The sequence below is a fragment of the Choloepus didactylus genome, chromosome 4 (assembly GCF_015220235.1).
Source record: "Choloepus didactylus isolate mChoDid1 chromosome 4, mChoDid1.pri, whole genome shotgun sequence".
Classification (NCBI taxonomy): domain Eukaryota; kingdom Metazoa; phylum Chordata; class Mammalia; order Pilosa; family Megalonychidae; genus Choloepus; species Choloepus didactylus.
The window spans coordinates 51827824-51854030 of NC_051310.1; the positions used below are offsets into that span (position 1 = coordinate 51827824).

Sequence of the window (26207 nt, forward strand, 5' to 3'; positions counted from 1 at the left end):
GTTGCTTAGACTATTGATACAAATGATATGATTCTGAACACCTGCTTTCCTTCTGGGTGTCTGGTATTTTGGTTTCCTGTGCCAGTTTGAGTGTATTGTGTCCCCCAAATGCCATTATCTTTGTAGTCTTGTGTGGGGCAGGCGTTTTGGTGATGGTTGGATTTGCTTGGAATGTGCCCCACCCAGCTGTGGGCAATGATTCTGATGAGATGTTCCCATGGAGGCATGGCCCCGCCCATTCAGGGTGGGCCCTTATCGGTGGAGCTATATAAATGAGCTGACTCGGGGGGAAGAAAGAGAGGGCAGCTGGGAGTGATGTTTTGAAGAGAAGCAAGCTTGCTGGAGAGGAACATCCTGGGAGAAAGCTGTTTTGAGGCCGGAGCTTTGGAGCAGATGCCAGCTGCCTTCCTAGCTAACAGAGGTTTTCCAGAGGCCATTGGCCATCCTCCGGTGAGGGTACCCGATTGCTGAGGTGTTACCTTGGACGTTTTGTGGCCTTAAGACTGTAATTGTGTAGTGAAATAAACCCCCATTTTATAAAAGCCTATCCATCTCTGGTGTTTTGCATTCTGCAGCATTAGCAAACTAGGACATTTCCGATAGGCAGAGACTGCCCACGTAGCTAGTCCTCAATAAAATGGGCCTCCCTGGGCAGAAACTTCACATATATGTTGCTGCATGTTTGTTGCTGAGGAGCAGTGTGCTCTGTGTGATCCCCTCATGGGAGAGAAAGAGCATAAAGTATCCAGTCCATGGATCCTCCCAGACTCTGGCTATGCCTTTTCCCCTTAACATCTGGATGTATATCCTCACTATGGCACTGTAATAAATCTTAGGCAGGAGTACAACTATATGCTGAGTTCTGTGAGCTCTTCTAGCAAATCTCTGAACATGAGGGTGATCTCGGGGACTCCCAAAACAGAAGGTAAGCACAAAGATGTGTACTGCAGCAGTTTGTAATATCAAAAAACAAAAGCAAAAAACCAACCAAACCAAAAAAAACCCCAAACAAAGACAAATTTAAAAAATCCAAAAGACTATCAAAAGGGAATGAGCATTCTAATTTCTCTACATCCTTGCCAAGACTTGTAATCGTCTTTCTTTCTGATAACGGGCATTCTAGAAAGTTTGAAATGACATCTCATTGTGGTTTTAATTTGTATTTACCAAATAAGTAATATTTTGGGGTAGCTTTTCAGATGCTTATTAGCAAGTTCATAAATATCAAAGAATACATAAATAGACTGTTTCCTCTGACTAAAATATTAGTAATGAAAACATTAGAAATCAATGATAAAATGAAAAAAATCTCAAAAGGTTGATATTCTTTCTCTCACACACATACATACACATATCAATAATTCATGAGTTGAAGAAATCTTTTGGAAAGTAGAAGACTTTAAGAAATAACAGTAAAAACACTTTGTATCATAACTTTTAGGATATTTCTAAAGCAGTACTTTGTAACGTAAAACTTACTTATTGAATTGGAATACTGGAAATTAATGAGCATTTAAAAAAGTAATATTATTTAATAATTAAGAAAAAAAGTAAGTTCTGTGAAACAGATTCTTTTATATATGACAATGGCATTATAATCAGTTGGAAGAAGACACTAGTCAATTGTGCTGGGAAACTGGCTATGCATATGCAAACACATAAAATTAAATACTTTCCTCACACCATAAAAATATACTATATACAACTATGAGTAAATTAATAAATTAGAGAGGTAACATACTCACTGGATTGCCATAAACTGTAAGCTCTCTCAGAGAAGAGATAACATCAAGTTTTTCCAGTTCTGCCATATCCTAATCAAAAGTTAACAAATTATTATTTGTTTTGTTCCAATATCTTCAGATACAGACTAATCTGAAGTAATTTTTAGGAAGTGCTGGATTGCAGCTAGTATAAGACTGAATCCTCTGAAGTGAGTATGAGTTACCATATTCTATATTGTTGACTAAAGACTGATCTGCATGCTGTAGATTCTAAATAAACAAGTGGCAAAGATGATATTCTAATACGGAAATGGGCCATAGCAGCACTTGCAAGAAAAAATAAATTTTTTTCTCAGAAAAGTTATGATCTATTCTAGGACTCAGATTATATTTGGTTCATTTCCCTAGAGTATTGGCCCAGAATTGTGGAAAAGGTGAATCCAGCCTAAACAATTTCAAAAGTACATGTTAAATACAACCTTAATCATACAGGAGCACATGATGTTGAGTAGACTGCATCCTGACATATTTACTGGGAGACATTAGCTGAAAAACTATTTCTCTATGTAACTGAATGATTTGTCTTCCCTGTTGGATGGGATTATTTATTACTATCCATCTAGTATCGGTGAGTCTGCAAATGCACCATGGTTTTTGTAAAATTATTTCTAGAATACTATTTCTGACAAAATTCAGTCAAAAAGTTCACCTTAAGGTTGTTCCTAGGACACAGTAATAAAACCAAGTTACTGATATGCCCATGTTCTTATTTTAAGGAGCAAGTGAACATCAAAAGCCAATTAACCTAGTAACTATCAAAAATATTTAGACATATTTTTATACCATTTGGAAGTAGAATTTGATTTTTAAAATGACTGATTTTTACTATTTTATTTTAGAAGTACCATAAAAAGGTGGCTTTGGAAAAGTTCTGGCAGCCAGTTTTCTATAGAGATGTTGTGCCCCCACAGGCAGTTCCTGTCCATAGAATCAAAGTTTGACTGGAAATCTTACATTGGAAGTCTCACATTATTTTCTCAGATTAAATAAAGAATAGCAATTTTTAGAATGGAATGTTTCTAATTAAAATTTTTGTATCTCATGTAAAATGTTAAAATGTGAAACTTAACATTTGTAGAGGATAAAGCTGGTACATAAACGTGTTTAAAGAGACATGACATGAACTAATAGGTCTATAATAATTTGGGGGATGGCGTCCCATTTTGAAGATGGGGTATTTTTATGGTGGTGTGTTGGAGTCACCTCCATACTGTCTCATGAGAATTATCAGTTGGTAATTTTCAAGAATTTTGTCAGATGGTATTGTAGGTTGAAATCCACCAAGGTGGAAGAAATTACACCACAGAAATTGGCAAATGCTGGAGAGCCAGTAGTTAAACATTAACCAGCATACCACTGGTTGTTACCTTTTGAGTACCTTGTCAAGATAAGCATTTAAGGCAGTCATTTTAACAGGTTTGGATTGGGGCCCTTCATTTAGAACAAGAAGTAACAAGAGACTATTTCCTACAGTCATTTTCAGCTTCAGATGTTTACTCTCAAGTTCAAAAGTAGGCAGAGTTACTGGATGTCAGATAGGGGAATCATTAAGACACAGATATCAAATGGGACTATAAAGCTGAATTAACTCATCTTTTGATTATATTTCTGTTATTTTTCCTGCAGAAGTGAGTCTAGGCTCAATAATTTTCTAAATCTACATTATTGGTCATGATGGCTAAGTCAAAAGCTTCACACTGGAAATTGTTATCAGGATATTCAACTCATGAAAAACTTCAAAGTAGGTCAATGAGTGACCTAGTGTACCTTCGTTTGAAGTATTATTATTTTGCTAATTTTTCTAGATTTCCTCTTTTATCTCATTAATCGTTATCAACCCAAGGGTTGTTATCTGATTGCCCAGTTGAGGAAATTGATGCTGATGTCAGCCTACCTATGTTGAAATGAATCCAGAGAGAAAATCTCTCCCAGAAGAAAATCCGAATTTAGAGTTTAGAATGTTGAAGAACATAATGTTTTTAGAATGTATGGTCACATTAAGGTACTTATAATATTAACGATTAGAATAAGTTTAGTGGCAAAACGATCAATCTAAATCAATGAAGAATACCATTTCAATGATAAAAATAAGCAAAGAGCTGATCATTAAAAAATCAATAATGTTCTTCCCCTTCATTATATCTAGATATAAAAATATGATATATATGATTATAATCATACAAGTTATCCTTTAGCTTTATTAGATTTTGATTATAAATAAGCTTGACCAGGTGTTATCCTGTTTAAGTTGCTGGGAAGAAAGGTGCTATATCAGTTGATCTGCAGTACATTCACCCCCTACATGTGAACTGGGGTGGGGAGACAGGAGTAGGGACATTCCTGGGGAAAAGCAGGTTAGCTGGTCTAATCTCCTTGTAAATATACTGGTAACTGGACCTCCTGGCAAATAGACCAATGATATTTGCTAGGAAGAATGTCCTCTGTTATGGAATGCTATTAGCAGGGTTGCTTATAATAAATAAACCTAGAATCTATAGATTCATAAGGCATGGCTCCCTATAAAATATCACATAAGCCCAATTATAAAATGGAGATGTTTCATAAACTAAATATTCCCCCCTGCTGTATGAAGTCATCCCACAGTATCTCACTTGGAGACCTCATCTTTTATTCTAAGATAGATAGTGTGTGTGTGATGTAGACAGGAAAAATCTGAGAAGCCACTGGAATGTTCCAGAACCTCTATATCTTTGAAATTATTAGTAAAGCTTGATACTGGGTAAGATCTCTGATTTGTGTTAAGCTGTATTTGACAGTCCTTTGTGTTAGACCAATTGCTATCACTAGAACAATTTCCCATAGGATAGCAATTTTCCTAACTTAAATTTCTTCTAGATAAAGCATTGGAAGAATTATTACAAGTATTGGCAGGCTTTTCTTTTTGTTTCAACTTGGATGAATTTTATACCATTTTTCTCTATGTATATCTCCTAGTTGCCAAGTAGAAAAGGGCACGACTCATGATTTCCTTTTAGCTTTGGATAGGCTAGGCTTCCTGAACTCTAAATAGTTATCAAGTATCTGTTGTATACCAGAATTATGCTACATGATGAAGATAACAAAGGTATACAAGCTAAACTTGGTCTCTGCCCTTGAGGGACAGTCCACAATACCATCGGTCTTTGAGACTAACTTAGAGACACAGGCAGAAGTAGTAAAATTGGTAAAAGGACGACTAACAGACTATTACAAAAACTCAGAGAGAATTCTTTGGGCTGTATAAGTTTACATCTGCAACTTTCTTATCTGAATACTCCTTCAGGAGAGAGTCTGGCTGGCTCAGTTGGGAGCAGTGGCCTACTAGTAAAAGGATGAATTCTGAGCTGGAAAAACAAGGGCAGGATCCTATAGAAAGAAGCCTTAAGTGGGAGAGAGGAAATATTACTAAAGCCAAGTAAAAATTTATTATTAGGAGCTGATTCAAATACCAGACAGATCAAGTACATATATTAAGTTTAAAGGGTGAGAGGAAGTCTGGGGTTGAGATTGAGAAATAGATTCGGCCAAAAGCAGTCAGGAACAAGTGAGATCTCTCAGAGAGGACTGCTAAGAAGAGCCTTAGAACATTTAGAGTTCACCTTTATTACAGGGGTGCATATGGTTTTGTAAGGTTCATACATCTAGAAGTAGGGTAGACATCTCAGAATTACAGAGTATATGCCTGGCTTGTAAGTCTCATAACAAAAACCAAAATAACGTTACCTGGATTTTATTATATCCTAGGAAGAGTTTCTCTAGTTTTACCAGAGGTTGTAATTTGCTCAGCTCCCGTAGTCTGTTTTCCTCCAGGTGAAGTGCCAACAGAGAGCTTGGTTTGGCAAAGGCACTATCATTAAATGCTCTGATGTGGTTATGGTCCACTACCAATTCCTGAAGAACTACTAAATTGTCAAGCCCTTCAATTTGACTGATTTCATTCCCTGAAAAAAAGATAAGTCATGATGTGTCAAGTGAGCCCAAACTTCCTGAATTAAATGTTATGAATCTTTACTTGAATATATTTTATCAAATGATTTTTAAAAAAAGTAAATTAATTTAAAAACACACATGTTTTCAAGGAGAAATGGAAATGTAACTCACAGGAAGGTAGCATTATCATAGAATAACATTGGTAAAATTTCTCATTTGTGCTGAGAATGGACCCAATCTGTCTTGTTTAGTAATTAAGTGCTAAAATAGCTGGTACTGACAAAAGCAGATCTATAAAAGTGCTGCAAAAGATATGCTTCCTGAGTATATTTGATTATACTAATAGGTACGGAAATTGTTTTTTAAGATAAACTAATTTGTTGTATTGTTAAACTGAAAAATGCACATTAATTATGCCATTCTTTTTTCTCAATGTATTTTTGCACTGTAACTATATTAAACAAATGAATTCATTTAATTCTTTAAGACATCAATCCCTTCTTTATAATCTATGATTCCTCTTTATTGTCGCATCAATAAATATTACTGACAACATATAAAAAGAGGACTCAAATTTTTATATTTATTGTCTATTAGAATCTCAAAATAGGCCAGAGAAACATCTTTTTAATAAGAAAACTGAGGCTCAGAGAAATTAAGCAACTAGCTCAAAGACATAAAAGTGGTACCACAAGGCCTAACATAAATCTTTCACATTTTAAACTCAAAGCTCCATCTACTATGCCACACTATATTTCATTCAATATTCATCCTCCCTGTTGAACACATGATCCCATGATCTTGGCATTCTCCTTGAAATTTAACATATTTCATTGAATTTAAGACACCAACAATTGTTAAGATGTGCCAATATTTTAAGTACATTAAGAAAAAAACCTCTGGTAAGTAAACTCTGATATGCCATCAATCAAGACACAATCAGATTTCAGACACAAAAAATATGAAAAGTGGGTGTTCAGAATTAATTAAATATGGTAAATCAACTTTATTTTTCTCTATTCTTACAGGGAAATTGACAACAACATATCAAAATCTTTACTAAAATTGCTCACAGATTGCCTTACTTATAAACGAAAAAAGAGTTGATGAAAGCCAGATTGATAAAAAATGACTCAGTTGTATTAATATAGTACTTTCAGGAAATTATGAATTTAGATTACCACTTTTAATAGTTAAAGATATGTAATATAGTGGTACAAAAACCACATGGGATAGCTTCAAGTGCTAGACAGTTTCTAAAGTAGCATATTTTTGGCCATTATTCATTTTAGAATGCTCATTAAACCCATTTAAGAAAGAAAACTTCAAAACAACTATATTGAATATGATTTCAGAGATCTTACATCTTTATAACTAGCAGCATTTATCACTGTTTGAAAACTTCCCACTTAATTAATTAAAAAGTTATAGATAACTGTGACCTTAATCCTTAAGATTCTCATTTTCCCTCCTAAGCCCCATTCCCTTTCAACAAACACTCCACTCTTCCCAACCTCCTGCAAATTTAAACCAGCTCTCTCTTGGACCTCAACATCACCTCATCTTATCACTGTCTATATGTGTATACTCCCCTACAGCTTTTGTCCTCTTTCCCTCCTCCCCCTTTAAAACTTGATTTCAGAATTATCCCCTCTTGTTCAGTACTTTTAACCTAACTTCTCTGTTTATGAACTTTCAAATATGCTCATACCCTCACTATCCACCATTCCATCTCATTTGTTTTTTCAGGATAAGCTCTTTGAATATACATTGCCTTTACTGCCAGTCTAGCCATTCCCCTCTAAATTGCATTCACTTTAGCTTCTGTCCTCACCATGCTTCCAAATATGATCTTCTAAATGTTAGCAATGGTCTCCTTCTGTTGAATCTAATTGCTTTTTTCCACAGGACTCATTCTTCCCATCATTTGGCTTTGAGATCATTTATCATCCCTTCCCATGACTAGACTCTGCATTTCTTGGTTTTTCTTTCAAAATTTCCAGTCATTTCTTACAGGACTTTTCTGCTGGCTCTTTTTTCTTTTGCCTTTTCAATGTGGGAGCTCTTCAAAGCTCTTTCTTTGGCCTTTCATTCTTCTTTCTCTGTACTTACTTCCTAAATAAGCATATCCACTTAAGACTTCATCTGTCACCTCCTCTGGAATGATTCTAAAACACGTATCTCCAGTCCTGACCTGTGGCACAGGACTACTGCTTTTATGTCTCAGAATTTTATGTCACAAACTTATCTTTTCATACCTTAAATGAGCAATCTTTCTCAACAACTTTATATAGCCTTAATACTGCCTTTTGCTCAGTCTCCTAATGATGAAATCATGAAAATGCCTTGAACTATTTTTTCTTCTTCTTAAATATATTTAATCACTATGTCCCAATATTTCCACTGTTTTAACTGCCTTTTAGACTCATCTCTTACACACCATTCTCACTGAAACTACTCTAGTCTACATCCTTATTATGTCCATTATGCTGACTGGAAAATGCATGGGCTTTGGAGTCAGACAGACCTGGTTTTGACTCTATAACATACCACTGACTGGTGTAACTTTAGGCAAATTATTTCACCTCACGAAGCCTCAATTTCTTCTTTCATAAAATCCACATGAAATTACTTACCATGTTGGGTTGCAAAGATCAAAGGAAATAACGTATATAGACAAACACCTTGTCCAATGAGCTGTTTATCAGCACTCAGTAAATGGCAGTTGTTATTATTAGAGAAACCTGCTCACTTCCTGCATAAGGCTGCCTCATTCGGATTTGCTCTTCTAGTCATGGCAACAGAACACAGTCCCTCTTTAAATTATTCAATTAAAATTGACCTTCCAGAGTTATGTAATTTGTTCTTTGTATGTCAATGCAGCTTTTGCAAGATTTGTCATTGTTGTGCTCAATTTCTTGTTCTTTTAAGATAAGTCTGCATGTTCTTGACCAAACTCACAAGCAAAAAGATGCATTAAAAACTTAAAACATGGTCCAGGAAAGCCTATCTTTCAGAAAAATTTTCTGTTCTTACTTCATCTCTATAGACATCTCCCCACATGTCTCACTGATGGCTCTCCCAACCTTTCTCCCATCTCAGCAAATGACTATCGACAGACTTATGTTCCAAATCCAGTTTCTTTCCCTTGCGCCACTTCTCTAAAAATTTATGACTACCTATTATCTACTGGATTCTGTCCAACTTTCTCAGCCTAATTTTTCATAATTTGGATCCTACTCTATATTTTCAAAATAAGAAATACTACTATAGGTAACATGACTTATTTAAAACCAATCTAAATAAAACCAAGAACTCATATATCACAATGAGCACTGTTCACAAATTGATCATGTTTAGAGACTTTATACCTCTTTCAGAGAACTGCATACTCTTTTTTCTCATCAGGTTGGTTTCTTTTTAAGTGCTGGCTCAAAGTCAACACAATCATGTCCTTGTGACTCTTCTCCCTTCCTCCATCATGCTCACCTCCTTTGTAAAGTCTATCAGTCCTTCCAAGAGTCCTAGTTACATCGAGGTAAATCTTTCAATTTCTCTTTTCTCTGAACTTCCATTGCACTCAAGTTAGTAACAGACAGTCAGCACATAACTGATCTTTGTTTCATGACCTTAACTTGCTTTAGAGCATGTGGTAGAACAGAGATAGAACTTAAACTACTTTAGAGCAAGGATCACAATTATATATAATTAAAATTCTATGGCACTGTACTTTTGTATCTTTCATGATGTGTAGCACAATTCTGGGTTTAATAAATACTTGTGAATCATTGACTGGTTATTTTTAAATTTTTTAAGTTGAACATGGTATAAAAAGTAAATTATGATACAATACTGTCATAGTCTTAGAATATTGCATGTTCCTTCAAAAATAGTTATTGAAAATTTGTATAACTCAAGAAAAACCCATTTCTGATTACTAAAATATTTTTGACAATCAATCTGCTTGAAGTGACTTTTGATGCTTATATTTTTTTCTCAAAAGAGGACAATAATCAAATAAGTTTTTAATAGTAAACACACATTAACAGGTTGCTACTCACCCTGTAGAAAGAGGAATTTTAAATTTCTAAGTCTGTTAAGTTGTAGCTGAATTAAATTACAAATTCCATTGTAGCCCAAATGAAGAACTTCTAAGCTGTGCATTACTGGAGGCAAATTTTCACTGCTCATTATGTCTCTAAAACACAAAGGTAGGTTTGAGGTTATACACTTAATTTAAAACCAGCTGTATCAAAAAAAGACAGTTTTGTATGTACTTACTATAAATTAAGACTTTACTAATAAATCAGAAGTAAACTATGATATAGTCTCTTTATATTAGATATAATAACCATTTTATTATTTTAAAATATTTTGTATATGGTAAAAAATAAAGAAGTACAGAAGGAGTTATAATGAAAAGAAATAACTGGTGTAATCAAGCAAGAAAAATAAAAGGCATCCAGATTGAAAAGAAATAAATAAAACTGTCTTTATTTGCAGATGACATGATCCTGCATTTAGAAAGTCAGAAGGAATCCACCAAAAGCTACTTGAACTCATAAAGGAGTTCAGCAAGGACACAGGGTAAAAGATTAATATATGAAAATAAATTGTATGCCCATATACCAGCAATAAACAATTTGCAAATGAAATTAAGCAAGGAATTTTATTCACAATACTATCAAAAAGGATAAATACTTCAAAATAAATTTAACAAAAGAAGTAAAAGATTTTTGCACCAAAATCTACACTGCTGAGAGAAATTAAAGACCTAAATAAATGGAGAAATACTCTATGTTCACGGATTAGAAGACTCAATATATTAAGATGGCAGTTCTCTCCAAACTGATGAACATATTCAATGCAATCTCCATCAAAAGCCCAGCAGGTTTTGTTTTCAGAAAATGATAGACTGATCCTAAAATCTGTATGGGGACACAAATAACCCACAATAGCCAAATCAATCTCAAAAAGAACAAAGTTGGGGGATTTACAATTCTTTATTTCAAAACTTCTTATAAAGCATAGTAATCAAGTCAGTGTGGTACTGGAAAAAAGACAGACACATAGATAAATGGAATAAAATCGAGAGTCCAGAAATAAATTCTTAAATTTATGGTCAGCAAAGGTGCCAAGGCAATTCAGCTGGGGGAAAGGATAGTGTTTAAAACAAATGGTGCTGGGATAGCCGGATATCCACATGCAAAAAAATATGAATTTGGACAGCATACCTTACCTTACAACATACACAAAAATTAGCTCAAAATGAGACCTAAATGCAAAGGCAAAAAAATAAAACTTTTTGAAGAAAAATATGAGAAAACTTTGTGATCTTTGGTTAAGCAAAGAGTTAGATAGAGTACCAAAAACACAATCTGTAAGAGAAAAAACTGCTGAATTTGAGTTTATCAAAATTAAAATTTCTTCAAAAGATACCATTTAAAAAATAAAAAGACAAACCAATATATTGAGGGAAAATATATTTGATAAAGGGGGTTTATCCAGAATATATTAAGAACTCAACGATAAAAAGTCAAACAGCCCAAATAAAAAATAAGGAAAAGATCTGAAAAGACATTTCACCAAAGAAGATACATGACTGGCTAATAAGCATCTGGAAAGCTGTCCCCAAATACTAATTATTAGGGAAATACAAATTAAAACTACAATGAGATGCCATTTCAAACCCACTAGATTGCCCATAATCAGAAAGAACGACAATTACAAATGTTGGCAAGGATGTAGAGAAACTAGAAATTCTCATTCGTTACAGGTGGTAGTGTAAAATGGTGCAAGCACTTTGGAAAAGTTGACAGTTTCATAAAAAGTTAAACACAAAATTAGCATACTGCCCAGGAATTCCACTCCTAGGCATCTACCCAAGAAAATGAAAACATATATCCATACAAATATTTGTACATAAATTGCAGCACCATTATTCATACTAACCCCAAAGTAGAAACAATCCAAATGTCCATCTGCTGGTGAATGGATAAACATAATGTAGCATATTCATGCTGAGAATACCCAACATATTCAGCAATCAAATGGAATGAACTACTAATACATGTTACAACATGGATGAACCTCAAAAACATTATGGTAAGTGAAAGAAGATGCAAAGGAACCACAGGTTATATTATTATTTTATTTATATGAAATGTACAAAAAAACAAATCTATGGAAAGTCGATTAATGGTTGCTTGACTGAGGCTACAATGTTGTAATCAAATCTTATATATAATTTTGTGTTTCCTTCTTTTTTCAATCATTATAACAAATTTCTTACAAAAATCATTTTTAATATCTGCATAATACTCCATCAAGTAAATCTCCCTTTCTCTAATATTAGAGATTTAGGTTAATTCCAAAGTTTCACTTTTCTTTCAGTTAAAGTAAAATTATTCATTCATTTACTCTAAAACAAATATTTTTATAACACAGTATATACAATAGTTTATCAAAATGTCAAAATATTTGTGTATAGAGCTTTTATAGAATTTCATGTAATATCTTTGGAAAGCTTCCTCAGAAAGCATCCCAAAGTAAAATTTATTGGGACAAAAAGGAAGAAGATTTTTAATTTCTTAATATATATATTGTCCAGCTGCCTTCTAAAAAGGTTGTGCAAATTGTCCTCCAACACATGATGTCTTAATGTACATGTTTCATCACACTGGCTCAAATTGATCATCACTGAAATAAATTCTTTGGTAAACTGATGGGAAACCTTATTCTATTTCACAGTTTAACTTTGCATTTCTCTGTAAGATTAAACATGGGTCCAGGCTTGTTAACCCCTTTTTGTATTTTTTCTTTGTGAACTTCATATTCTTCTCTTTCTACATTTATATACTATCATTTTTGTGTTTTTCTTAATATGTAAAAAGATACTATGTTTGTTGATGACATTTTTCCAAATTGTTTACCTTTTAATTATGCTATTTTCAGTCATATTACCAGGTCTAACACTATGTAAACAAATCCATATATCTTTTCTTTTAGGACTTGAGATTTCTTCAATCATTTTTAAGCTAAGCAAAATTTTCCCACTTAGTTTTTATATTAGCTTATGTTTTCTTATTTTTATGGTTTAATTTCTTCCACTATATTCTATGCCTATTTGGGGGCAAATGGGTTTCCTGGAATAATGAAAAGGTAGCAGGAGAGATACTGTTCAGGGATATCTGAGCATTCTTCACTCCCTGTGTCCACCTGCCAACCTGAATTTAGCTTTTCAGTGCTGGATTTGGTTCAAGCACAAGGAGTCTTCAATGTAGTAAATATTATCCTAAACAGAAGATGTTAGGTTAAGCTTTTTTTTGAAATGGTCATATAAACTCTGAGTAGAAGGGAGACTCATTTGGGAAGAATAAAATTCTCAGGTTTACTGAGACCTTGCCTTGAGCAGGCAGGATTTTGGGCAGTTGTGTGCCTGAGAGGGATGTAGGAGGCCATGGAAAATGATGTTGAGATATGAGCACTTGATCTTGCCCTATGTAGTCACCCCATTTCTAGTAATTTTCTAACCATTGCTTAAATTATCCAGGAACTTAACCTAATCTTTTGGGAACAGTGAGGTCACATGTGGTCTCTTCCCACAAACTAATGATTTGAAATGTTGCATGAAATAGGCATCTAAAACATGGCCCTTATATTAATGATCACTTTAAATCATCTGGAATTCATTTTTATATATGGAATTAGGGGGATTTGTCTCAATACAATTATCTGAAGACTGCCTCTGGTTACCATGATGTCTCTTTTAACAAATGTAAAATTATTTTAGATGATGGATTTTTGGGGGGTAGTTGTTCCATTGATCTGTCTATCTTATGTCATTAATACTTTTTTGATTTTTTCTAGCTTTAAAACATATTAAAATATCTAGTAAGGTTATAGTCTGTCCTCATTTCTTTTTGATTAAATAATATGTTAAGTTTTGTATATAAAAACAACCTTGCCAAGTAATTGCCCCATGTCCATGAATTCTTGTCTGGAGAGAGATGGGGTGTTGGGGAGGCTGCAGGCAGTGGCAGAAAAAGAATGGAGGACTTTTTCTTTTGGCACTAATGGAGTAACAAGAATAAGATTTAGTCTTCTGCCAAAAAATCTAGAAAACCAGAGGAAATATATGAAACGATGGTCTTAGAACATTGTACAAATGGCAGGGGAAGACTGTGAAACAAATAAGGTAAGCCCTACAGTTGTCATGGTTTACTGCTTGGAAACAGTTTGCAGAAAATAGCTCAGGGAGGAAGAAAAAACTGGAACCCAGAGTATCACCCAGTTGAGGAAACAGATCGGAGTTTGAAGCAGTTAATGCGGCTAGAAAATGTGGGGCAGAGTACTGGAAAAAAGGAAGTTTCACAGAGAGAGCAGTCCCGAGATCAGCAGAGGTATTCGTGATCAGTCAGTATTCTTTGGCTGAATACTGACTGGGGCATGTGTGAGAGGAAGCTACTAGGAACTAAGAAAAGAACCATCAAAAACCAGTAGGCTTAAAAATCCCTTGGAGCTCAAAGAAGGCTGGGACTAGTTCATATTGCCTTAGGTTATGTTAGCTCAAGAACAGAAACCTCTTTGGACTCACCCTAAGAAACCTTAAATTCAAGCCTTTAAAGGATTAAATTGGTACCCCCCAAAACTGCCTGCCAGAACAAACCATGATATTTCTTAAAGGGAAACAACAAATCTAGCACCCCAAAGTGTAAAATCACGACGTTCAGCATTCAACAAAAATTATCAGGCATGCAAAAAAGCAGGAAAATAAGACCTACAAAAAGGATGAAACCAATCTATAAAAACAGACCCATAAATGCAGAGAAAATATAATTAGCATGTAAGAATACTGAAACAGTGTTATGAATATGCTTCCTATGGTTAAGGACAGCTATTATGAATATGCTTCACATGGTCAAGAATCTGTAAAAATCTATGAGAATTAATAAGTGAGTTTAGCAAGGACATAGGATAGAAGAACAATATACAAAAATCAATTGCATTTCCATATACTAGCAATAAACTATAGGAAACTGAAATTTTAAAAATACCACTTACAACAGCATCAAAATATGAACTACTTAGGGATAAATGTTAACAAAATATGTGCAAGAGCTATTACACTAAAAATCATAAAACATCACTGAGAGAAATGAAAGTAGACCTAAATAAATGGAGATCTATACCAAGTTCAAGGTTCATAAGATTCAGTAGTAATATATCAATGCTCCCCCAAATGATTTATAGCTTTAACATAATCCCTATTAATATCCAAACAGGCAGCTTTTAGAAATTGACAGGGTAATTATAAAACTTATTATGGAAATGCAAAAGACCTAGAATGGCTAAAAATTCTTGGAAAAGAAAAAAGTCAAGAATTTACATTACTTAGTTTCAAGGCTTCTATAAAACTATACTAATCAGACAGTGTGCTATTACTGTAAGGATAGACATATATCTGATAAAGAACTTATATCCAGAATACATAAAATACTCTTATTACTGAAAACAAAAAACCTGATTATAAAATGGATGAAAGATTTGAACAGCTATTTCCCCAAGGAAAATGTGTTAAGCAACTGGAACTATCATACAACTCAGGTGGAGATGGAAAATGATACAGACACTTTGGAAAATGGTTAGGCTGTTTCTTGTAAAGTTAAACATACACTTAACATAAAACTCGGCAATTCCACTCTAGGTATTTACTCAAGAGAAATGAAAATGTATGTCCACTTAAAAACTTAAAATGTTTACAGGTGCTTTAATCAAAATAGTTCCAAAATGAAAACAACCCTAATGCCCATCAACAACTAAATGGATATACAAATTGTCACATAATTCATGCAATGGAATACTGCTCAGGGTTAAAATAAAATAGATTACTGAAAGACACAACAACATGGATGAATCTCAAAAGCATTATGCTAAGTGAAAGAAGCCAGATACAAAAAATTACTTACTGTATGATTCCAATCATAGGAAATTCTAGAAAAAGGCAATATTATAGTGACAAAAAGCAGGTCAGTGGTTTCCAGGAGTGTGGGGGGAGGGGACTGACTGCAAAGAGACATGAGGGAACTTTTTGTGATGGAAATGTCTTGTATCTTTATTGTGGTAGTGGTTATGACTGAATACCTTTGTCAAAATTCATTTAATTGTACAAACATTTAAATTGGCCAATTTTAGTTTATGTAAATTATACTTCAATAAAGGTGATAAAAATACAGGAATGTTCTACACTAGAAAAACTGGAATGAAACTATTATGACCGTTAAATATATATATTTTATGTTATACCAAAAATGTGCAAGAAGATGGAAGATGTATCCTCATGCTCTTCATAGAAGTATCTTTTCCCTTGGTTCTGGGCATTAAGTGACCAGATAAATAATTTAGAAACAAAATAAAACAAAAAAGAAACAACTAAAACTGAAGTCCATGCTAATGGGTTATGGGTTTCTTTTTGGGTGATAAAAATGTTGTGGAATAAGATAGTGGTGATGGATGTACAACATTGTGAGTATCCTAAAACCAAATGAATTTACAAAGGGTGAACTGTATGGTATTGGAATTGTATCTTAATAACATTAAAAAACAAACCCTAGTTTATTGCACATATGAAATTTTTTTCCCTTTTTTAACATGATATAGGCATGAAATGGAGGAAACAGAAAAAAAGCAATGAGAAAAGAACAATTTGAGTATTTTTTTATTTGTGAAGTTTATTTTTAGTGTGTAGCTATTTTAAAAGCTGTTAAAATAAGCTAAACCTATGCACCAAAATGAGTTACTGCTAACATTAGTGGGACTATTGGCCTTTTCAAATACCAATCAAAATTATTCATAATCTGAAAAAAAGGAATAGTACCTGTTTATCTTTGAAGTTCCTTGCTGCCCATAGCCACTTGACGGCACCTTCTGATAGAGTAGTTGCCTGCATGTTAAGTGAGTCTGAGGCTTTATTCTGGGCATGATGGATTCAATATGATTATAGTTGAGGCATAATACCTACAGAGAGGATATCTTCTTAATCAGACATTAAAATATAACTTGCTTCTATATATTACTCTTTGGTTTGAGATTACCAACATCCTAGAAACCGTTAAAAATGATATGGCTAAAACTTGGAATATACAACATAATCTAATAATGTTAGTGTTAAAAATAACAGATTTTAATACCTCAAATTCCATGGATTTAGCTTTAAATATGTTTTTGTATTATCTGATATGCTGGGAAACTATAATATTTCAAACAAAATAATGGACAACCTAGAAAGCCACTCAGTTTTCTCAATCTGCCCTCCTGATTTCTCCAAGCTTTATATGGATAAAATAACTCCTTAGCTGGAGGAACAGCTATTTCCCTATGGTTAAAGGGTGGTTGGGGTGGCTGAACTAAAGCAATAGGACAGGAGTCAATGAGACTGCTTTGAGAACCTTGGCATTCTTCATTCCATATCTGCTCATTATAGAGGCAATTTCCCATCCCACTTCCTACTGCAAAGTAACGTTTACTGCCGAAAGGACAATCACATAAAACTGAGGTCATATCAAAATAACTTTGGAAGGTAATCCTTTTTCATGCTTAGTAAAAAAAAATATTTAGGAACATTTACTCTTCTTTAATAATAGAGAAATACATCCTAATCCAAAGAAGATTATAATTTGCGTTGAAAAACTTGAAAGAATAAAAGGAAATTTGTGAGTAACTTACCTTCACATTAGGCAGGTAAATTAATCCACCGAATGAAGTAAGATTATTGTTTTGTAGATTCACATTACACACATTTCTAAATTGATCAACTGGAATCAAATCCACAGTTCTGAATTTTGAAAAAGTAAATATGATTATTATTTTAATGGGACAGGAAAAATATAAGAAAATGTGAGTCCCTCAAGGTACAACCCCAAAGGCAGTTATAAAAATCTCATCTGACAAATGCTATAAAAAATAATTGCCTTAATGTAAAATGCATAAGTCAAATGATTAGCTAAAGCACATTTTTATTGAGCATATAGGAAGAAAATGTGAATATAGAACTTGATTCATTAAAAAATCATATCTATCACAATATAAACAGAGAACTATCATAAAAGAAACATATAAAATGAAAATTTTAAATTTATAAATTCACATGTGTGTTCATGAAATGGTAGTGAAGTTGACATGGTCACCCATAAGGTCTTCAGGTTCATACGTGACATATGTGAAGGATGTTATTTCTGAAGTATCAGAAAGATGTGAGGGATGGGAGAGTAAAGGAGAGAGTAGAAAAAGTCTTTGAAAACAGAGTTTGCTATTGGATCACTTGGAAACTTTTGCAACATTCTACTACATAAGGTAATTAAACAGAATGCTTGATTCTTAGTTCATAGCTTTACAACTGTTCCATCTTCATTTGAGCCATGACGGAGAAGAGCATAAGGCTACATCACCTTTTCCTAACCACTTCTTTAAATGAATCCTACATCTGAAGTTACAAGTACAACATACCTTTACCTACTAGTAAGTAATTCATTCATTCAGCATATTTTCATTAGTATTTCCTAAGTGCAGGCAATGTGTTTGAAAAGGCTATAACAAAGAAGAAAAGACTGTTTCTGCCCTCAAGAAGCTTAAAAGTTGAAATAAAAAGGAAAATTACTGTAATAGAATTAGGTATAATGGCATTTTAGAGAAAGAAAACTTATTTGGGGAAGTCAGAGATGACTTCACATAGGAGAAAGATATTGAAATAAGACTTGAAGGATTTGGAGGCATTTGTCAGGCAAACTAGGAGGAAAGACATTGTAGGCATTGGAAACTACACAAGCAAAGGCAGAAACATAAAACAGCATTTTGTGATTGAATGAGGAACTAGAAGTAGTTTGGAAATTCTGAAGCATGAAGTGTCATATGACAGTAAAGGTAGGGATTATGAGACATAAAACTGTACAAATAATTAAAGGGTCTTCTTTGTGATAAAAGTAAATTTTGGATTTTATTCTCTAGACAACTGAAAGCCACTGAACAATTTTGAGAAGGGAAATGATCTATGAAAATTGCATCTTAGAAAGCAGTATGGATAACAGATGGATTTGCAGTGAAGATTTACATAGACAAAAGGCAAAAAGGTCAACAAGAGAGTTTAGCAATAGTTTACTGCCTGACCTAGGCCAATAACAGTGATGATGGAAAGAATGGGGGAAATATGAAGATTACTTAAAACATGGACTGTGTACAACTTGGTGATTAATTGAAAATGGAAGACAAAAGAGAAAGAGAAATGACTCCTAGAGTCTTGGCTTGGGCAATAGGTGGAAATTGTCTCCAAATGTTGAGGTGGGGAATAAAGGAAAATAAGCAGAGAGAAATGCTCCGAGTGGAAAATAGTGACAGAATATGATGACTGTGGTTTCAGACTTACGATACGTTCAGGTGAAGATATCTAGAGAGCAACTGCATATTCAAGTGAAGAACATAGGATTGGGCTAGAGGTGATAAATTTGGGAGCCATCATCATAAATTAAAACTATAGCTAAAGATAAGTCTGTCTGTGAAGATTACAGAATAAGAAGAAGAGAGGAGAGAAAAGGAGAGGAAATTATAGGACAGAAGAAGTGCGATGAAGATGGAAGGGGAGGGAGTTAAGGAGAGAGTTCTGAGAACAGCAGAAGTTAAGAACTCATAAAGGAAAGAAGTTTACAATAAAGCCAAGAATGTGAAATTACAGGGGAAAATGAAGGTAAAAAGTACAAGGAGGGAGTGGTTAGCATTGTAATATGCCTCAGGGAGGTCGGGAGATAACTAAAAATCTCTTAATAGATGTGTTAAGTAGGAGGACAGTGATGATATTCATGAGAATAATATCAGTGGGAAAGTGGCAGTGGCAACTAGATTGTATTGAATTAGAGTGATGAAATGTGAGGAAGCAAACCTAGTAAGTTTGTTCTAATTTTAAAAGCTTTGGTGTGAGCTAAAGGAGGACTCCAAGGGCTGAGAAAGAGACTGTGATGATATTTTTAAACATAGAGTCACATAATAAAAATTTGTAATTCATTTCAGAGGCTGGTAAAGTTAGCATGAGATTTTGAAGCAGGTTATATGATTTTCTGAATTACTGGTTTTATTTGGATAAGTTGTATAAATGTATGAATCTTAGAAAAATGACAATAACCACATATTTAATTTTAATGACAAGAAAGCACATAATAAAATGATTATACCTGATGGATGATGAAGTCCAATTTAGTTCTTGCATTTGGGTGAAGTTTGAATGTCCTTGTCTTTCTGAAATCATGTCAGAAGTAAGTCTGCCACCAAACAAATCTTTTGCACACTCAGTCTCTGCTGGTTCCTATATGAGGACATTTAGAAAGTGATATCCTCCTCTCTTATGGATGATTAAATCACATTAATTTTCCAGTATTCCTCCCACTATGTAGAGCTAAAAACCTTGGACATTATATATGAAACAAATATAAGAAGATTGAATAGAATCAGAGAAGAAGGTAGATCAGATAGGGTCCTTGGGACACACAAAACAATGTAGCAGTGAGTTCCCTGGGTTTTCTTTTTGTATCATGTATGCGGGACTGAGAGCTGGAGAAGCCAGCAACCTGAAATGCCAAGAGTAGATTTAAAAAAAGCTTGCAAAATAGAATTCTCTGTCTAGTCAAAGGATCAGGAAGGCTAGAAAGACAGGAAATTTTAGACAATAAATACCCTATTCCAGGCAAACATCACAGAATAAACTGAGGCCCCATTCCCATCCCCACCAGCAAAAGCAGAATGGGGAGCCTAGATTTCTATCCTTGCCCAGCTGTAACAAGGCACCCCTTTACCACTTCCCTACTAAGTGGGAAGCCTGTACTTTCATCCACCCCTATCTCCAGCAGTAACACCTCCCCAAAGTATAAATGGAGACCACTTGGGGATCCTGGACTTCCACTCCCATCTGGCAATAACAACGTGTCAGTGGAACATTAATGAGGCACTAATGTCCCTCTCAGCCAGGATGCTTAGTGGGGAGTGTGAAGTCCCAGTCCAGCCTAGCAATAATGAGGTACACTCCTTCAGGGTGTCAACACAAGTGGGGAACTTGGATTTCTTCCCCCCACCTAGCAGCAATGAGAACACTGGTGCAGTGTCATGGGGGGCTTACCAAAATATATTTAAATAAGATCCCTTGTCTCATCACATAATACCCAAAATGACCAGGATACAACTGAAAATTACTCTTCATTCTAAGAACTAGGAAAATCTCAATGTGAATGAGAAAAGACAATAAACAAACACCAACATAGAAATGCAACAGGTGTTATAATGATCTGACAAGGATTTCAAAGAAGCCATCATAAAAATGTTACAATGAGCAATTACAAACATGATTGAAACAAATGAAAAAATAGAAAGTCTCAGCAAAGATATAAAAAGTGTGAGCAAAGAAACGGAAGATATAAATAAGAGCCAATTGGAAATTTTAGAATTAAAAATACAAAAACCTAAATAAACTGAATGCATGGGCTCAAGAGGAGAATGAAGAGGACAGAGGGAAGATCAATGAATGTGAAGACAGAACAATAGAAATTACCCAATCTGATTAATAGAGCAAATATAATTGAAAAGAAAATGAACAGAGCCTCGCCTTACCAAGACAGACCATATCCTGGATTTATGGGTCCCTAACCAAAAGATTTAACATTAGTATCCCCTTTCCTAGAAGGAAAGGAGAAGCAGAATGGGGCTAAATAAGTATTTGAAGAAATGATGACTGAAAATTCCCCCCAAATTTAGTGAAAGTCATAAACCTACAGATCCCAAGAAAACCCAAAACAGGACAAGCCCAAGAAATCCATGCCAAGACACATCATAATCAAACTCCTGAAAACTGAAGACAAAGAAAAAAATCTTGAAAGAGGCAAATGAGAAATTAAGTCTTATCTATACCTATAAGAGAAAAACAATTCAAATCATACAAGATTTCTCATCAGAAACCATGGAAGCCAAAAGGATAATATCTTTTAAGTTGAAAAAGGAAAGAAATGTCAACCTAGAATCCTATGTTGGGTGAAAATATCATTCAGGAATAAAGGAGAAATCAAGAAATTATCAGGTGAAGGAAAACTAAGAGAATTTGTTGCCAAGAGACCTATTCTAAAATAATGGGTAAAGGAAGTTCTTGAAACAGAAAAAAGTGAAAAAAAAAAAAAAAAGAAGGAATTTTGGAACTCCATAAAGAAGAAAGCACAATGGAAAGAGTGAAAATATGAGTAAATATAACATCTCTCTTGAATTTTCTAAATCATTTTTTTTTAATTTTTATTGGGATTGTTCAGATACCATACAATTATCCAAAGACCTAAAGTGTACAATCAGTTGCCCCTGGTACCCTCATACAGCTGTGCATCCATCACCACACTTAATTTTTGTTCAATTTTTAGAAACTTTTCATTACTCCAGGCCAGAAATAAAGTGAAAGATGGGGGAAAAAAAAAAGGAAAAGAAAAGGAAACTCGAATCCTCCCATATCCCTAACCAACCCCCCTCAATTACTGACTCGTACTGTTGGTATAGTACATTTGTTACCATTTATGAAAGAATGTTGAAATACTACAAACTGTAGTATATAGTTTGCAATAGGTATATATTTCTTCCCTATAAGTCCCTCTATTGTTAACTTCTAGTTGTATTGTCATACATTTGTTCTGGTTCATGGAAGAGTTTTCTAATATTTGCACAGTTAATCATGGACATTGCCCACCATAGGATTCAGTTTTATACATTCCCATCTTTTGACCTCCAACTTTCCTTCTGGTGACATATATGACTCTGAGCTTCCCCTTTCCACCTCATTCACATGCCATTCAGCACTGTTAGTTATTCTCACATCTTGCTACCTACACCTCTGTTTATTTCCAAACATTTAAGTTTGTCCTAGTTGAACATTCTGCTCATACTAAGCAACCACTCCCCATTCTTAAGCCTCATCCTATATCTTGGTACCTTATATGTCATGTCTATGAGTTTACATATTATAATTAGTTCTTATCAGTGAGACCCTGCAATATTTGTCCATATGTGTCTGGCTTATTTCACTCAGTATATTGCCCTTGAGGTTTTGACATCAACCCATTATTTTTAAGATGGTTTTGTTCACACCCCATACATTCCATCCTAAGTAAACAATTGATGGTTCTCTGTATGGTCACATATTTATGTGTTCACCACCTTCACCACTATCTATATAAGGACATCTACATTTCTTCCACAAGGCAGGAGGGAGCATCAAAGAAGGTAGAGAGGGAAAAGAAAGAGGAAAAAATGACAGCTAGGAAGTAGCAAAAGGAAAGTAATCTTAAATCAAAGTAGGATGATGAGTGGGCAATCACGTTTGTCTCCCCGCAGTTATTCCTGGTTATTTACTAGTTTTTTGGTCATTTATGAATTGTTCTCGGGGGGACTAACAGTTTTCCATTTCTCTCTATGCCGCCACGTTTTTTTCTAAATCATTTTTTATGGTTGAAGCCACAATTACATTATTTGATATGGTTCTCAATGTAGGCAGAGGAAATATTTAAGACAATGATTTTATAAACGGGGAAGAGAAACAGACTTAGGGAGGTAAGGTTTCTACACTTCACTTAAACTGGTAAAATGTCAAAACTAGTAAACTATAATAAATTATATAAATGTAATGTAACACCTAGAGCAACCACTAAATAATCTATATAAAGAGATATATGCAGAAACATTATAGATAAATCAAATTGAATTTCTAAAAAATGTTCAAGCAGCTGAACATTTCCCTGCCATCTTGGGAAAATAAAACAAAGAACAGATAACAGAGAGAACAAACAGAAAACAAAAATTAAAATGGCAGACTTAAGCCTTAACATGTAGTAGTTTGAAGTACTCCAGAAAAACATGTTCCTAAATTTAATTCATTCCTATGGGTGTAAACCCATTGTAAGTAGGACCTTTTAATGAGGTTACTTCAGTTAAGGTGTGTCCCACCTCAATAAGGATGGGTCTTACTCCTATTACTGGAATCCTTTATAAGAGAATTAAATAGACAGATAGAGATAGAGATAGAGATAGAGAGATAGAGAGATAGAGATAGAGATAGAGATAGAGAGAGAGAGAGAGAGAGAGAGAGAGAGAGAAAGCCACAGGAAGCAAGAAGCTGAAATGGAATACAGAAGAGAAAGCTGGCCAGGAAATTCTTCCATGTGTCTTGGCATGTGACTGAAGAGCCAAGAATCACCAGCAGCCAGTTCCCAAATGTCACAGTCTTTGAGGAGAAAGCATCATCTTGATGATGCCTTGACTTGGAAATTTTCCCAGCCTCAAAACTGTGAGCAAATAAATTCCCATTGTTTAACCCTCCCCATTTCATGGTATTTGCTTAAGCAGTCTAGGACACTAAAACACATGTCAGTAATTACATTAAATATAACTGGTCTATATTCACCAACTAAAAGATAGAGATTGGCAAGTGGATTAAAAAATATGACCCAACTGCACATAGTCCAGAAGAGACTCACATCAAATATAATGATATAAGTAAGTTGAAATAAAAAGGATGGCAAAAGATACACCAAGTAAACATTAATCAAAAGAAAACAGGAGTGGATATATTAAAACTGGAAAAAGCAGACTTCAAAGTAAAGAAAATTATGTAATGTCATAATGATAAAGGATCAATCCACCAAGAAGACAGAGCAATATTAAATGGGTATGCACCTAAATACAGAGCTGAAAAGCACATGGAGCAAAAACTGATAAAATTGGAAAGAGAAATAAACAAATCAGCATTTACAGTTGGTGATGTCAAAACCCCTCTCTCAATTGACAGAATAACTCAACAGAAAAATCAGCAAGGATACAGAAGATCTCAATACCATCAACCAACAGGGACTTCTCTGTATTATTTTTTCAACTTCTGGTGACTTTAGCAAGAAGTGTGTATTGGTGTCATGGCTTTGTTTTTTGTTTTTTTTTTTTTTCAACTTTGCTAGCCTACAGTCTCCAGTTATTCTATCAAACATTAATCTAGGTGTTACTGTGAAGGTATTTTGCAGATATAATCAAAGCCCCTAATTAGTTGAATTTAAGTAATAAGATTGTCCTTGATAATTTGGGTGGACCTGATTCATTCAAGCAATTGAAAGGCCATAAAAGCAGGGTTGAGGCTTCCCCAAAAAGAGAAGAAAATCCACCTCTGCACATCAGCTTTGGACAAGGACCTTAAGTTCCAGGCTGCGCATAATTTTCCCTTCCTAGTGGCCTACCCTATGGATTTCTGACTTGTTTGGCTGGGCCTCACAATCGTGCAAGCCAATTCCTTATAAATAAATCTCTTAATACGTACATTTCTTAATGGTTCTGCTTCTGTGGTTGAACCCTGAATAATACAATCTCAAAAGTGAGTGTTAAAAAGAAACATATTAATTGAGATTTAGAATTACCATTGCTTTTGCATTTAGTATAATCATTAAAAAACCATTTGATTAGTGTCTTCCTAAATCAGGAGTTGGCAAACTTTTTCTATAAAGTGTCAGATAGTAAATAGTTTAGGTTTTGTGGGAAATAATGTTCTCTGCTGCATTAGAGCATGAAAGCAGCCATAGGCTATACATCAACAAATAGGCATAGCTGTGTTCCAATAAAATTTATTTACAAAAAGAGACATCAGACCACATTTGGCCCACAGACCACAGTTTGCCAACCCTTTTTCCGATTTTAGACAAATGGCTTGAACTTGACCTAAATGAAACAGATATATTATTTGATCTAATTTTATTCAAACTCCCTTCTTTTTCCATTAAAACCTTATATCTGAACTGAGAATGTGTATTTTTAATTCAAAAATGATCCTTTAAAAATATGTAGAAAGAGGGATAAAATGAAAACACAAATACCCAAAATGCTTTTTAATTCTTCATAGTCTTTGTCTTCCCTCGGTTTCCATGATCCCACTCCAAAGAAGCCAGGGTGATTCTATGTCTGTAGAACCCTGGATAGAGTGAGGACTTTGCCATTGAATAACAGTGTGGCTTGCAACAAGCCACATAATTTTTCTGGAGCTCCTTGTGCTCATCCATAAAATAAAGGATTTAGACTATGCCACTTTTAAAGTCCATTTACATCTCAAACATTCTAGAATTATATTGCCCTTCTACCTTTCTCGGCACTCACTTCTTGTGGATTCTTTTCCTCTTCACGTTTCCTAAACGGAAGTATTAAAGCCTCACTTAGATTACTTTCTACGCTGGTTTGAGCTGTTATGTACCCAACAAAAGGCCATGTTCTTTTAATCCATTCTTGTCGGGGTAGACCTATTGTGGGTGGGACCTTTTGGTTAGGCTATTTAAAATGAGACGTGACACAGCCCATTTAAGGTGGGTCTTAATCCTTCACTGGGATACTTTATGAGAGAATAAAAGGCAGGTAAAGCATAGAGAGAAACGCCCTGATAAATTTGAAGACAGCCAATGAAAC

The 26207-nt window shown here is 34.4% G+C and overlaps 1 protein-coding gene across 1 annotated transcript in view; it reads right to left on the reverse strand.

Moving 5' to 3' along the window:
- Nucleotides 1-26207, reverse strand: part of LRRC9 (leucine rich repeat containing 9) — a 150237-nt gene that overhangs the window by 17430 nt on the left and 106600 nt on the right. Inside the window, exons 24-29 of the mRNA XM_037832601.1 lie at nucleotides 19931-20061; nucleotides 17439-17547; nucleotides 16591-16730; nucleotides 9776-9912; nucleotides 5508-5725; nucleotides 1746-1814 (exon numbers count right to left, since the gene is read on the reverse strand). Of these exons, the coding sequence (XP_037688529.1) occupies nucleotides 1746-1814; nucleotides 5508-5725; nucleotides 9776-9912; nucleotides 16591-16730; nucleotides 17439-17547; nucleotides 19931-20061 (804 nt within the window). The remainder of the gene's footprint in view (nucleotides 1-1745; nucleotides 1815-5507; nucleotides 5726-9775; nucleotides 9913-16590; nucleotides 16731-17438; nucleotides 17548-19930; nucleotides 20062-26207) is intronic.